This window comes from Toxorhynchites rutilus, chromosome 3 (genome assembly GCF_029784135.1).
Source record: "Toxorhynchites rutilus septentrionalis strain SRP chromosome 3, ASM2978413v1, whole genome shotgun sequence".
Classification (NCBI taxonomy): Eukaryota; Metazoa; Arthropoda; class Insecta; order Diptera; family Culicidae; genus Toxorhynchites; species Toxorhynchites rutilus.
The window spans coordinates 42,979,384-42,994,478 of record NC_073746.1 but is presented as its reverse complement, the minus strand read 5'-3'; the positions used below and the strand labels follow the sequence as shown (position 1 = coordinate 42,994,478).

The 15,095-nt window shown below is 39.1% G+C and overlaps 3 protein-coding genes across 6 annotated transcripts in view; 1 reads left to right on the top strand and 2 right to left on the bottom strand.

Annotated features, from left to right (window-relative positions):
- The window catches only part of LOC129777346 (pre-rRNA-processing protein TSR1 homolog), a 37,838-nt gene extending 22,950 nt beyond the window's left edge, over positions 1 to 14,888 (top strand). Inside the window, exons 1-3 of one of the 4 annotated variants that reach the window (XM_055783576.1) lie at positions 7,594 to 7,901; positions 12,575 to 13,869; positions 13,929 to 14,888. In XM_055783576.1, the coding sequence (XP_055639551.1) occupies positions 7,857 to 7,901; positions 12,575 to 13,869; positions 13,929 to 14,373 (1,785 nt within the window). In that variant the 5' untranslated portion in view covers positions 7,594 to 7,856 and the 3' untranslated portion in view covers positions 14,374 to 14,888. Of the gene's footprint in view, positions 1 to 7,593; positions 7,902 to 7,994; positions 8,232 to 12,574; positions 13,870 to 13,928 lie in introns of those variants that run through there. The other 3 variants (XM_055783578.1, XM_055783579.1, XM_055783575.1) reach the window with 3 other exon arrangements.
- The window catches only part of LOC129777364 (60S ribosomal protein L9), a 432,239-nt gene that overhangs the window by 153,097 nt on the left and 264,047 nt on the right, over positions 1 to 15,095 (bottom strand). The gene's annotated exons all lie outside the window — the stretch shown is intronic.
- On the bottom strand, positions 24 to 1,293 carry LOC129777361 (kynurenine formamidase). The gene is made up of 3 exons (XM_055783600.1): positions 934 to 1,293; positions 563 to 878; positions 24 to 499 (listed from the first exon to the last, which is right to left on the bottom strand). The coding sequence occupies exons 1-3, from the start codon at positions 1,112 to 1,114 to the stop codon at positions 37 to 39; spliced, it is 960 nt and encodes a 319-aa protein (XP_055639575.1). The 5' UTR covers positions 1,115 to 1,293; the 3' UTR covers positions 24 to 36.

The window sequence follows — 15,095 nt, the reverse complement described above, 5'->3', positions numbered from 1 at the left end:
TTGAAATTAAAAAAGCTTAAAAGTTGAGTTAAAACTTTATTGATTCCCTGAGAAGTGTTCCAAAATGTTGTTTGTTATGAAATAATCCTTTTCAGAGAGCTTCTCCACTATGTTAAAATGGTCTAGATTCGGTAAAATCTGGAATGTGCTGTCAAGTGCAAATTTTTCAAAATGCTTACACATATCTGAAGACATCTGCTTGAACACAGGGCTTTCATTCTCACCAACATAGATATGAATTCTGCTATTGAAACCGAGTAGATGCTGATAATTCTGCAATAATGGCGACAAGGATTGAATGGTTAGTGCATTCAACCCGAGTAGATTGTTCTTATTGACTTCTGTCGTGTAGAAAAGTTCATCCAGCTTGTAAACACCGGATATCAAATATATCTGCTTGATACGATCGATTTCCTTTCCCATGGCAGCAACAAACGGACAATCGAGCATGGTCGCTATCAGATGAGCTCCCGCCGAATGGCCGGCGAACGAAATGTGTCTGAAATTTATTATTTTTACATTTAATTTGAACAGTTGAATAACTTATTTCCACAAATTTTACTTCACATGTTTCTCCGCAGCATAGTTGAGAATGTAAACGCCAGCAGACTTTATTTGAGCGACAAGTTGTTCCAGATTAATCTTTGGACACAGGTCATATCCCAAAATGATTACCCGGTAGCCTCGCTCGACCAGCGGTTTTACACAGTAAGCAGAGTCTGTCTTGTACAGCATTTGCCAGTAACCACCGTGAATGTACACAAACAAGGGTGCATCTCCCGGCAGATCATCACCGTAGATATCGAATGTCGCATTTTCACCTCTACCATACCTCACGTTTAGTGTACAGCAGAGCTGCTTCCGATTGTCTCTACTTACTGGGAAGATACAACAGAATTATGATTGCATTTTAAGCCACTATATGTTGGGCACCTTCGGTGACAAACTTCACATGATGGTCCAGCACTTCTCTGGGTGTGTCGAAGCGTTTGGTCCATTTACTCGGGGCGTATTCCTTTTCCCAAATCTCGATTTGATCATCGCTTGGAGTGGTCATCGTACTACACCTTAGCAAACTGATAATTCCAAAAATCCAACAATGAATGGCAATCATTCGTTCCCTGTGAAGCCTCACAAAACACAAACTTAAAACGTTATCAAGTGACGGTTGATAGTGATTAGTTTTTTTTACATTAAACAGAAATGTGAAACAAAAAATAGCGTGAACATGATAGGAAGCCTTGCGACTGTTTCTGTGGAATGTTCAAGTGTAATTGAGATGGGTTTGTCGGTTTTTACTTTTTCCCGCCATTAGAACTTATCGCATTTGAATGCAATGTATTCGAGGTATGGATAACTTTATTTGCTTTTATACGTGAGGTATATAAAAATAAAAATCCGACCCGACCACCCGACATAGCAATAGCGAGTTAAATTAAGCTTCAGTGACTCCCAGTGATGGGTGAATAGAGACCTTAGTGTTAATCACACATATCCCCATGGGAACTTTGGGTTCGATTCACGTTTTTCTGAATCACACTGGTACAACAACAACAGGAGCGGTAGCAAAACAGCAACTTTAACAGAAACAATCTCAGCAGCAGCAACAACATCGGTATTAGAATCAACATCGTCTGCAGCAGCAGCAAACGAGTTTCAATGTTCCTGTGTTTATGTTTCGCTTTGTTGCAACAGTGTTTTATTCTTATACTCTACCAAGCAGAAGTAGTGAACTTATTATTTCTTTGCAGAAATATTATGTCAAAAGAGTTTCCGCTATAGACTTATAAGTTCAAGCGTCCAGAGGCACGTTTCCACCGGCAAATCGTTATTGTGCTATCGATTCAACACACACATCGATGCAGTTTTGCTCGGTTGCGGCACCGCATCCCTTTTTTATGCCGTCTGGTGAAGAGCGCTTCTATATTTTCGTATCACGTATCACATGTTGTTTTCATGCGTTGCTAAAGGTAGATTGAGGTGGTTGAGAAATGTGGAATAATGGTGCTGGTTTATAATGCAATCGCCTCTTCAGCATTGGCAATAAGGTCACAAATTTCAGCATATGATGAAATTGTACAATCACGGCCATTTTCAGGGCTAAAAATTTGATGCATTCTAAAGTTATTTTGAAAACAATAAAAAGTAAATTATTTCTTTTATTTTGTCGGGGTAGAATTTGTATAAATTTGGTGTTGTTGGCTTATTGGTAACTTTTTGCTTCTCGGTCATTCAATTTTGCTGCATTCGTGCATTGCTAGCGAGTTCAGAGTGGCGTCTAAGTGTAGCCCATTCAAGCATTTCTATACGAAGAAGCTAATTTACTACGTAAGAGCTGTGTTCTTCGGTAGAAAATTAAAGATGAAAAAGTTTTCTCAATTGACCTTTTCCGAGGCTAGAGGCAAATGAACAATAAAAGTTTCATACCTCTACAATACAAGCCAATACTACAATCATCACCAAATCACAAATTAGAGTTTCTGTACAAAGCCACAATAAAACGAGCAAAAAAGAAGAAGCCAAAAGGAAGTGATCGTAGTAAAGTAATTGAGAAAGTATGCTGAAATAAAATAGAAACTCAAAATCCATCGCAAATCAAACCCAGCAACACCCCCGAGTGCACCAAAGTCATGATACAGCTTGTTTGCTTTGAACTGTTTTTCGCCTACCACTGTGTAGTCCCACCACTGCAAATATCACACTAATCTTCCTTCTCTTTCTCTGTAAGAACGTGAATGTTATTGACTATCTAAATTCATCGAAACATGCACAATAGGGGGTGGTTACTATATTAGAAGCTCTGTTGTCAAAATTTTTAAATTTCCTCATATTTACACGATTTGTGTAGAAAAATTGAAGAGTTTTTGTGATTTCATCAGTGAACATGGTGCTAAATTATTTAAGCACAGTAACACACGATTCCTTTTTTTGGATTGCGCTCTTATTTTCATTCACAAGAAAAGTGACCTATTGTACTACGGGATTTGACTGAAAACCAATGCTTTGAATTATGGTTGCTTTCTACTAGAGACATCAGTTGGTGACCCTTCATACATTTATTCGCCCTGTTGGAAGAGACGATGTATCTGCCACTGATATTGCCGTTAATTTTGATGATTTTATTAGAATTCTTATCGGCGTCAAATCGTCTTCGACTCGATTATCCCCAAGGTTATCTACCTCAAACCATGGTTCAAAAGTCTGTACCTCAGTCAGGACTTTATCCACAACTTCTCCCGACTCATATCCAATCACTGTTCGCTAGACGCGCTGTTATTTCGTATCAATCTTTCCAGCAATAATCTCTGCGTTTGTGAACAAGGTTATCATGACATTGAGCATGTTGTTTGGTCGTGCGAAGAGTATCTTTTGATCAGATAGAATTTAGAAAACTCTCTTCGGGCCTGAGGGAAACATGCCATTGTGCCGGTGCTGGATGTGTTGGCTCGGTTAGATCAAATCCATTTTGACGTAGGACTACGTCTAAGCGGAAGATATAGGGGGTGAAATGAAAATCTAGGCACTGAACAAGTAGGAAAAAATGCAAGATTTGGAACGCTTATAACTCGAGCATTTCTCAATAGATCGCAAAGGTTTTTGCATCAATTGATAGGAAATATATCTACGCATCTATCATAACGAATAACATTTCATTTTTCTTGAGATAAATAATTGAATAATTGTGAAATATCAAGCATTGTCAAAATGCACTATGTGCCCATTTTTGATTGGTCCATTTTGTGCTACTCAAATCGTACCGACCAAAACGGGCAACCAGAGCAGCAGCGAAATAGAATGAAGCACGATTGGAAAGGAAAAAGGAAAAAAAGAAAGAAACATTGGTCGCAGTCTCACACATGCGTAATTCTCGAGCCAGCCAGTCAGCTTAAAAATCCTCGCTCCGCTGCCGTAACGATAATTCTCATTCAAACCGTACACCACATCGGTTCGCATCACAACACATCAACAAACCAACCCAAGAAGCCATGTCCGGACATGGTAAAGGAGGAAAAGTGAAGGGAAAGGCAAAATCCCTCTAGAACCGTGTTGATCTGGAGTTCCCCGCAAGGGAAGCTAGGCCGAGCGCGTTAGTACCAGTGCACCAGTCCACCTAGCCGGCGTTAGGCCGCCGAAGTGATCGAGTTAGCTGGTAAAGCTGCTCGCGACGATAAGAAAACCCGCATTCGGAACAGAACACATTCGGTTCTGTGGACATCAAGACAACAGGCAGTTGCAGCGAGTGGCGAGTGGCAAACGCAATCGCAAAACGGCATCAGGTAACAGAAGAAAAAAGTTTGTTCTTTATACACACTGCTTTGGTGGCAAATCCAGAACAAGGCGGCATCGAGGGCGTTCGAAATGGTTTTTTTTCAAAACCACGAGTACTAAGTTTTCTAAATTGAAACCATTCCATAAAACAAGGCGCTTTTCAGGGCCATTAAACCTTCCAGAAAAGAGTTTAGGAAATACAGTTCAATGCTTTCTAAAGCAATATCCAAAATAATAATAAAACACAAATTGATTTTTTCATAATTTGTTTGCCAGGATATGATGAGTATGTGAATTTGGCAGTTGTTCTGAGCTTATTGATTTTCACCAATTCTTAAATTGCTTCTAGATTGAACGTACAGTAATTTACACTTATCTCACATTTAGCTAATTGGACGGACCAGTAATGCGACATATTTAGTTGGACATTTTTGTAAACATAGAGTTCGGGGTCCAAATTATGACCCCACATTGAAGGTCGACACTGTACCACTGTCATCGCAAATGTTCAAATACAGGTTAAAATTACCTCCAATCCGATACTGAGTGCTGGTAATGCGACGTGCCATTGAATGTAATTTACTGTAAAATATGTCACAAGCTGGATGGGAAGAAATATTCCAACTGTGAAAGCTGTGGCGAGTTGCAAACGCAATAGCTAAACAGGAAGGTTTAACCGAACAAGATGGGAATATCGAGTGATAAAAAAAACACAACACCAAAGGTTCTTTTCAGAACCATCAACATATTCATGAAGAGTAAACAGTAAACTAATCCATTTTTAAGGTAGATAGGTAGGTATTCACGTAGGAGAAGAAAATAAAACAATATATTTAAAATATATATTAAACAAAAGCTGTCCCCTTTGTATAGTCCTACGTTACTCCGGTTATGTCCCCGACATTACCCACCCGTCTTTTTTCCTCAAAACTATCGATCTCCATGTGTAATCATCAAAACTGTCCAAATCTTCTTATGTTCTCACCTCTCTATGATAAAAATGTGTTACCCTACTAACCTTGAATCTTCCGCGTTTAATCGGTTCCCCATCCTACTAACCGTAGAATAAGCATATTGTAAATATACTTTAGAATTAGAAATAGATGTAGAATTTGGCTTCATCAAATTTATGTAACTGTAAGAATAAACGATTTATAAAAACAATAGAACTCTTCAACATAAAAGGTAAGAAGTATTTTTGACTAGTGCGGAGCAAAGTGGTCTTGAAAGTTTAGTTGGATAATATTACAATACTGCGTTGGATTATATTGAAAAATGAAAAGTTAGTATAGTAAGTAGACATAAGTATAAATGGATTATATTAAAATCCATTCCTAACTGACCATTCAAAGTAGCTTTAGTGAAAATCTTCTTTTTTGGATAAATTAGACTACTCTCCTACATTTCACGTGTACCAAAACCTTTTTTTCAAAACGTTTATATGTAATTCTTTCAATTTAGTGTTTCATAAATCAGTTGTAGATAGCTTGAGAAGCAAAACCGCACATTAAACTCATGATAGTGACACATTTCAACTTACTCCGCTCTACGTGACAAGTTGGCACAATGCAGAGGAAAGCTAAACGTCTTCTAAACTGATATTTTTCGAAACGTCCAGTGTGAATCCCTATTTTTATCGAAAGTCTTCCGTCATACCTTGTATATGCTACAAACAGTTTTCAATTTAGTGATTTAGTGTTGAACTTCGAAAAAATCGAATGAAATAAGGTAGCGGTTGAACTAATAATCCATGCCAGCTGCAAATCTTTGGGTGCAAATATATTCAGAAATGGAAAATGAATTTCTATAGTGTAACCTAGCTTACTTATCATATTTAATGTGTGTCCTGGCAGAATCGCATCAGTTGGAATGATTTTTCCATGATGAACAATATGTGGACAACGGAAAATTCACGACTTAATATTGAAATACATTCACAGCCATTCCAGGCCAAAGCGATATGGTTGTTCCCAGATTTTATTTTTTCATTAGTGTGTTACGAAAAATCATTTTTTCTCCTTTTCCAAAAATTCGGGTCTAATATTTTGCGATAGAGAACTCGCGGCTAATGAGAATGTTTAATTGTTTGGTTTTGTTCTCGGTTTCATTCACTAAATAAAATTCCTAAAAAATGGGTTTTTGTTTTTTTTTTGGCTTATGTGTACCGTTTTTAATCCGGAACCTGACCAAATAGCCTACGAATAGCGCAATGCGTTGTGAATCGTTGTGAGATTGTTAGAAAAATCGGAAGCAGAACTGTCAGTAGAGAACTCAATTCAGGGGAACACAAAGTGAAAATGTCAGCGGGGAACACGATGTCACCCACGTGATAGCACCCCATTAACCCCGAGTCGTCCGAAATGAAGTGAATGCTGCTAAGTTCAAAGCACCTTCAATATCACCGAAGAATGGACGATCCATGAGTAATCGATTCTCAACCTTTTAAATCTAATATTAAGCAAATATATGTAAAAATGGATTTAGCTTTCTAAATCTAGTACAAACAAATGAATTTGAGAAAAAAAAATTAAATTTGGAAAAAGGCATGTTTGACAAAATTCTCGTGAAAATTTAAATATTTGAGAAGAAGAACTTGAAAATTGTATAAAAATGAGAATAAATTTCAATAAATTGTTAGGGAGTATCCAAATCGATTGGTACACAAAAAAATCGTAAACCCATCAAGTAATGACTGAAATATGCGAACAAAATGGGACAATTTCATGAGGCGATAGACATTTAGGTTTTTACTTTGTACCCTCAATATTGTAGTTTCGGTTCAGGTACCGCCGTTTACTGAATAAAGTGAATGACTCATACTGCATTGTTAATCGCTTGCTCAAATTCAATCGCCCAATGTTATCATTCCTTACCCTCAGTCTCTTGTTTAACTAATTTAATGACCCCTCTAAACATGTCGAACATAAACATAAGCATACAACCGAGCACTCACCAGCACTAATACTTTCGCTCAACAAATTCGCATAGGTACTCGTTTTAGCTGTCGAAGCAGTGCAGCCAGAGGACCAATCCGGTTTGTACATTTTTTGTGAACGCATGCATAAACAGCATGTTTACGACTTGTTAAATGTAATTGCAAAATTGCTTCATTTGGCAGATATGATCGTTTTTTCTCTCTTTGGAAAATATGATTCATTGATACTATGAATAGAAACTAAATGTATCGTTTGCGTATCGCACATCATACTGTTCCATCCCAGAGAGCAATTAATCCAGCCCTATCTCTGTCCCCGTAGCGTCTTGTTTATGTGTATGTTATTCAGCGCGCATCGGGTGAGTGCCCGCCGTGTCTCTAAATTCATTCAGCACATCGTACAGAAACCAATAAACGAGGAATCGGAAGACCATAGAGTGAAGCAGGCTTACTTGTTATTGCACGTTATTGCAATACCCGTCAATGTTTGGAGCGGTGTGTATATCATACGTCGTGCGAATTAGTGCTGGTGAGACAGTAGAGGAGCGAGAAAACTCTGCCAGATTTTCGAAAATAGTAAAATTTATTCTCTACACACCGATATTGCGTCGTATTAGTCATTTGCATTTCTCGGGCGCTGCACTGGAGCAACATGGATCCCTCCTCGATTATCGTTCTGGATTCTTCCGATGAGGAGGTGAGTGATAAAAATCTAAAAGGAGAAAAATTCTAGCCCCGAACGCGCTCAAAACTCACACTCTGTGCTGCTGCTGCTACTGCTGCCCGCTGCGGCTGCTGTTACTGCTAGAAGCTAATGTCATTTCGGGCGATGTGTGAAATGAGAGAAATGGAAGTGTCAGACCGCAGCAGAAATCAGTGTGGCTACAGCTAATATTAATGGTTGTTTTCGTTAGGTTTTGTACGTTCGCTAGGTGATGGTTGCGATTCGGTGTAGTATTTGGAAAATCGGAACGCACTTCAAAACTCACAGGTTGTTGTGATGACCCGAGGGGTCATGTTTTATTATGTAAGTCAGAACACACAGGGTGAATAATTTAGAGAAAGGGAAAGGTGTTTTACGCGGGAGGTGCTGGTAATGGGTCTATTGCTGCTGTTAGCTTATCGCTTCTAGCAGGCTGGGCCTTCTTTGTTTTCGCGTATGCACCAACCATAGGCGCTTATACGATGAGTGTGAGTAGTGAAGAATGGCTCATTCATTGAATGTAGCAGCAGTACTCGAGTCTTGGCGCTTTTTCTTGTACGGATGATATTTACTAACATTTTTGACCATTGACAACAAAATTTATAGGTTTATGTTTTCTTATGCATATTACTTGATTCTTATATGAAATCTGAACACGAAATAACTGGAAAGTAGACGAGCCCTATGGATTCTGGATGTTTAATCGAATTAACTTATGGATCGGATAAATGAAATTTTGTAGATGAGTATCATTTTTCACTTTAGCTAAAGAATTGTTATGTTGCTGAAATTGAAGCTGACATGAGATCATTATTACATAGATTTTTATTCAAAGATTAGAAGTTTAAAGAATTGCAATAAAAATTTGACTAAAGTTCTTGATTCAATTGCAAATAACATGAATAATAACCGAGGCTTAATTTCGCAAACATGAAATCCAATTGGACTAACGACAATGTCATAGTAGAACATATACGAATTATTTTTTCCGAACTTTCTCTCAAAACTTTTCATAAATTTAATTTTTTTTTCTCATCGTAACATTGATCTACGGGCGGCGACGAACACAACAAATTGAAGACGATTCAAATCGGACCATTCCTTCCTCGGGCATTGTGCTTACCAACACATTTGGCCTGTCACTTTTATTTATATAGACTAGCTGACCCGCTCAAAATTTGTCTTTTGTTATCAATACCTTCAAACATTCACGTTTTCTTACTAAGCGTAAGTTCATGAGTCCAATCGCGGAACTGTTCATTGATTGATCTTCTAATCGACCTCGTTGAATTTACCTTTTACTATATTCCAATTCCTAGTATTTCTACCAAACAGATTATTTTCGGACACAATTCTCGTTCAAGATTTTTCAACCACTTGCAAATAACATGTTTCGCCGTTACATTGAATAAATGTTTGATACAGAAAATATGATAGAATATAATACATACCCCTCCCCTCTTCTCCTCTTAGAAAAGCTGGTGGAGTGTCTATTCACCATAGAAACGTTTCGTGCCTCCTAAAATTTTCACATGCCACACTTGGCTCCATTTGCTTGATTACTTTTCGAGTAATGCAGAAATTTGTTTTTCATTTGTATGGCAGCCCACCCTGAGAGAGGGGGAGGAGTATCTTACCACCGTGAAATCATTTATTGCGCCCTAAAACCTCCATATACCTAATTTGGTTTCGTTTGCTTGATTAATTCTCGAGTAGTGCAAACATTTGTGTTTCATTTGTATGGCAGCACTCCCCCCCCCCCTCCTTAGAGAGGGGGTGGAGTATCTTACCACCGTGAAAACATTTATTGCGCCCTAAAACCTCCATACCTAATTTGGTTTCGTTAGTTTGATTAATTTTCTAGCAATGCACCAATCTTCAAGAATTATTGTTTTCCGTTTTCAGAAAAACCACAAAAAAATCTTTTTGTTAGTAAATGTGAGTTTGACAATTTTTTTTTGTTAGGATATGCACATTCCGCACACAGTTGCTTTAAACAGAATTTATTGCCCAATAAAGTTATACAAGATTGAGTGAGATCGGTGGTAAGTGGCAGCTAATAAACAAATCTATCATTTGATGCCAAAACCTCACCATATGATTACTTTCTAAAGCCATGACAAATTATCAAAGTCGCTATTCGATTCTTCGAACGTTACGAGCGTCGTCTATCAGGGTGTCGACTCAAAATACGAAAAAAAATTCCTCGATATTCCCTGATTTTCCAGTAATGATTCATTTTATCAAATATTTAATCTTGTAGTAATTCTGTATAATGCTAAGCATGAATTTTTTCTGGGATGTTATTTGATTTTGTCGAGATATCACTTATAGTAACGTTCTTCGTTTTTGATCCAATTTCAGACCAATTTTTTATCCTAAATCGTTTTTCCTAAAAAATTTTATCCTAAATCGTTGAATCCGTTCCAGGTACCGTGTTCTAGCCGTCTTGACTATGAAAGTTTATCCACGGTTCACGTTACGTTCATCGGTTCTTCATATTTTCATACCAATGCGTCCAACTTTCCAGGTCCATTTTTCATAGGTAGCATTAGTTTCTATTCATGTCTTTAAAAAGAGAATATTCGGTACGTACGTATTAACGTCACAGCAGCAGTTATCTTTGTCGTGTCCGGAAAATTGCAAAGGAAATAATAACAAAGAAAAAAGTTCAATGGAAAATTGCACACATGAAAGATAGCGCACGCGAAAAAACCCTCATGGGTACAAATGCCACATAGAAAAAGCGCAACTTTTTAAATGAATTATTTTATTCTTAATGAAATTTATTTTGAAGTCAGTGAAATGATGACAAAGTCCTCATATAACGATAATAACGATCGAAGGCGGTCTCAAGTCGCCGAGGTGACGCAATCCGAGTCAGCCGCAAGCAAACTTGTGGTGCACCGATGGTCCGGTTAGTTTGGAACATAGGAGACGATCCTTTAGTTAGCTATGACTGAGCGAGTTGCCATTGACTAGCACACAATGTTCACGAAACAAACGATACCTACGAATTTCAGTAATTAGTGAGTTTTGTTATGTTGAATAATTGAATGAGTAAAAGTACAACTTACTTTATTAACCGTCGTTCATGTTCATGATTAGTACAAACTGAAACTACCTCAATTTCCATCCTTCATCGGATTCCAGCTATATTCCACTTTTATCTACATCACCACTCATCACAATCGTTTCGTTGCATCGATTTTGTGCCATTAATTTGAATATACTGCGATAATTTTGTAGACGACGACTTCATTGTTTACTGTATTTTGACAATCCAACTTCTCTAAATAGATTTGAAATTTCGAAACACATCAGGTAACAGCAACAGTGTATAACATTCGAATATGTATTCGTTCGGCCGGGTTCGAAAGAAACCAATGATACCTTCTCCGAACGTATTCGAATCAGAGCGTTCGATCGAAAGCAAATACGGCCGTTAACAAGAATAAGGGTGTTTATCTTGCTCTTTTTCTGGGATTGGGCCTCGAGCTTTTTATTCATCAGTTTTCTTGCTCGCCGCCAATCTTTATCTGCGATCGTTTAGTTCTTGATTCTGTTATCAGCATTCAAATCATTGTAATACTTCTTGTACTCTTCACTAGCGGCTACAACGGGTGGTTCGGTGATTTGTTGGTTTCCAAGATGAGGTCCGATTGAGCTAGTATTTTGCATTCGATATTTTATCGTGTAAATCAACATTTCGCCCGAAGTTCCACATGAAAAATCGAGATGAACATTTTCATTGGCATTCTAAACCATACGTTTTGCCTCGTACTCCGAAAAAAGTCCCAGTCGAAGTCCCAGAGTGTCGATTTTTGACAAAACATTTTTTCTCGAGATGACGGTAGATCTCTGTTTCGTGCAATTTTCAGACATTTGGCTTCAATTTTTTTTCGAAAACATCAATCGTTCACTGCACCGGTGTAGTCTTCTTCAACGCCGTCTTGGTCTCCTGTCTGCGCGCTGTTCCTGAGTTCATCGTTGTACCTTTGATTATTTCGTACGCAACCTCCACGGTTACGGAATTTCGTACCGTTGTCCATACTCGATGGTGGTCTCGCTGTGCTGCTAGTGCTTTTCGCATTCATCGAGGGGAACAACACTTATTGCATCCTCCCTCAGTAACGCAGTTTCAAGACGCTGCTAGTATGTTGCAGCAACGTTCGGTTCCTGCAATCGCTGTAGGTGATACCGAGGTAAACGCAGATTGATGTCTTATGCTATTGACGACTGACAGTGTAGGAGGTAGTTTTACCATTACTAGGTAGTGTTCTGAATCGATGTTAACGCCACGATAGGTTCTGACGTCGGAGGCTAGCCACACAACCACAACCACAATTTTAGAATATGTCACGACTTCCTTCGGAAGGGAAGTAAGCTGTTGTCCCGATTCATGAGTTGTTGGGTCTGATGGTAAGATACATGTGGGCCTGGTGTCGGTGATTGCTACTGAAGATGGCGGAAATAAACCGACTGAAAATAAGGGAAGATTAAAAATAACCAATATACGGTCGGATAATGATGGCAGCTAAACAACGTAAAAATAAATACATTACCAAGTTTGCAAGTAGCTATTGGAATATCTCACTATTTTTTAGAATTCAATATCATATTTATACACATTCAATAATCCCTACATTCCACGTTACCCATTTCAGTTTGGCGAACCCAAACGGCGAAAGTTGGCTCCACCGGGTCCGATGGAGTTCAACGGAAAGATTCCGAAAGTTGGCCCACCGGCAGAGCCGAAGAAAATCAAACGTATCAAACCAATCACGGTAGCCACCGATCTGAGAAAGGAGGCCGAGAACAACAACCGTCCCGCAGTGAACGACAACTTTGCCATTATTAGTTACTCGGACGAATGGGAGAAAGACCTCCAGAAGTACCAGCAGATCGTACAGCAACACGAGGAAAATAACCACCAACAGCAACAGCAGCAGCAGATGGTAGCGAAGAAGAAATCGCCTCTCACCTCGGTGCTGGAGGAGGATGCAAGCGATAGGAAGACAGCTACGCCGGGTAGCAGTAGCACGGCAGATTCCCACTCCACTAGCAGGTCGGAGAAGAAGGAGAAAAAGGGTAATGTGGAGAAGAATTCCATCGGGAAGGAGTTCGCCGAGCTTTTGGAGGCGTGCAAAAAGGCAGACTCTTCGCCCGAAATGCAGCTGCTGATACAGAAAAAGCTAATCAAGTACTACGAGTGCGTTCATCCGGATTATATAAATTCGAAAAGTTTTAAGAAAACACTGGCGGCCGTTACGGCCGATGTTCTGGCACACCCGGAGTTGGTTTATTTGAAGTTGGCCAGTATTGTGGAGGAGCTGAACATACGACGAAAGTCTAGAAACTCGGTCATGACGAACGAGGACGTGACCAGCACTGGAAGTGAAAAGAAAGACAATCAGATCAGGAGGCTGAATCGGGCGTTGTATATTCTGAAGAAGCGTATTGCCAAGTTGGAAGAGATGGAGGTTGATTTCGATGAGGACATCAACTCGGCATACCTTATGGAAGAGCGATACAAGAAACGAGCGTTTGAGATTTATGAGAAGATCTGTGATATCACCGGGGAGAGCAAACATGCCCATCGTATCGTGAGGAAACCCATCCACTTTGATGGTTCGCACTATCCTGAGTTCAATCGAACCATTCAGATGTTCGTGAACCGGACGAGTACGTTTCCAGATTATTTCGATGTGTTGAAATGTCTACAGCACTGTAACTCCCAGTACGGTTACCAGCTGCGGCGAGACGAGATGACCAAGATTGCGCAAGATGCTTTCATCAAAATTGGAAAGCTACTGCAGAAGCGCAGAAAGACGGATCTGTACGAATCGGTATCGTACTACACTGGAGCTGAGAAGGACCCAGCGCTGGTCGATAGGAAACTTTTAGAGAAGTTGGAAGACAACAAAAAGCATTACGGGAAAATAGATAACCTTATCGACAAGTAAGTTGTCCATCTAATTACATTCGTTCCCATTGAAATCAATGTTACTTTCAATTTAGGTTCGCTAGAGCACAAGATAACAATACGGACGACGAAGGAGATGCGGTGACAGTAGGTGCGTCTAGTCAAAACACAAAACCATCCAGTAGTGGTGCAACGAAGGCAAATGAAGATCCATCTGCTAGTTCGAAGGACAAGTCCAGTAGTCAATCGAAGCAAGTTGATCCCGCCGCGGGTAGCAGTAGCAATAGTAGCGGCAGCAATGTAGCTGACGAAAGGGGCACTAGCAATGCTAGCAACAGCGGAAAGACTGAAGATGTTAAGCAAGAGGAGGAGAAGAGTCCCAAAGAAACGTCCGAAGAGGCAGAAGAGGACTACGAAGATGATGAAGATGAGGACGACGATGAGGAGGACGAGATGCTCATCAAAGAGAATGTGAAACCGGACACGTTCGATGACATTGAGATATCGGACGACGAAGAACTGCTAGTGTCCACATCTTAGCATTTGACGCTTGCCGGTAGTTGTTAGAGTGTAGAAAGCCCTCTTCCAGTTTCTGGAGGATGATTATTCGCTACGAGCTGTAAGTTATTACACTAACAACGCAGTTGATTTCATCATACTATCAATTGTGATTACTGTAAAGGTCAACCGTTTTTCCGATATCCTAACAATGTTATACCATGAAGCCCCTAATTATTGTTTTAACAATATAATTTGTAATCATTTTGATCTCCTTACACGTCACAAAATATTACCGTGTATTTGTATATTTTATTCTGCGAAATTCGATGTTTTTACCGTCATGGACAATTTAGAATGCGATAAGTAGGACTTTGTCATACATGGATAGTGCATAAGGATTATATGATAAGGGTCGTGTAATTTATGAAAAAAAAGGTATAAAGGGCCGATCTGCAGCAGAACAAGCTCTACCTTAACTATGTGTAATCAATGTGAACACAAACATTTGTACATAGCGAAGTCAATAAAATAACGATATTTTTCAGAAAAGTAAAGTTAAAGTTTATTTATGTGGTGGAAATAAGTCAAATTGTATTTATTACTTATTGAAATTATTCTTTCAAAAATGTAGAATCAGGTTTGAAGCATTACACATGTATTTTTTACGCTGGGGCTAGATACCTCGTAAAAGAACCACGTTAATTCGAAAATCTAGGTGAAATTAAGCGTAAATTCCAAAATCCGCGTAAAAAACCTAGGTG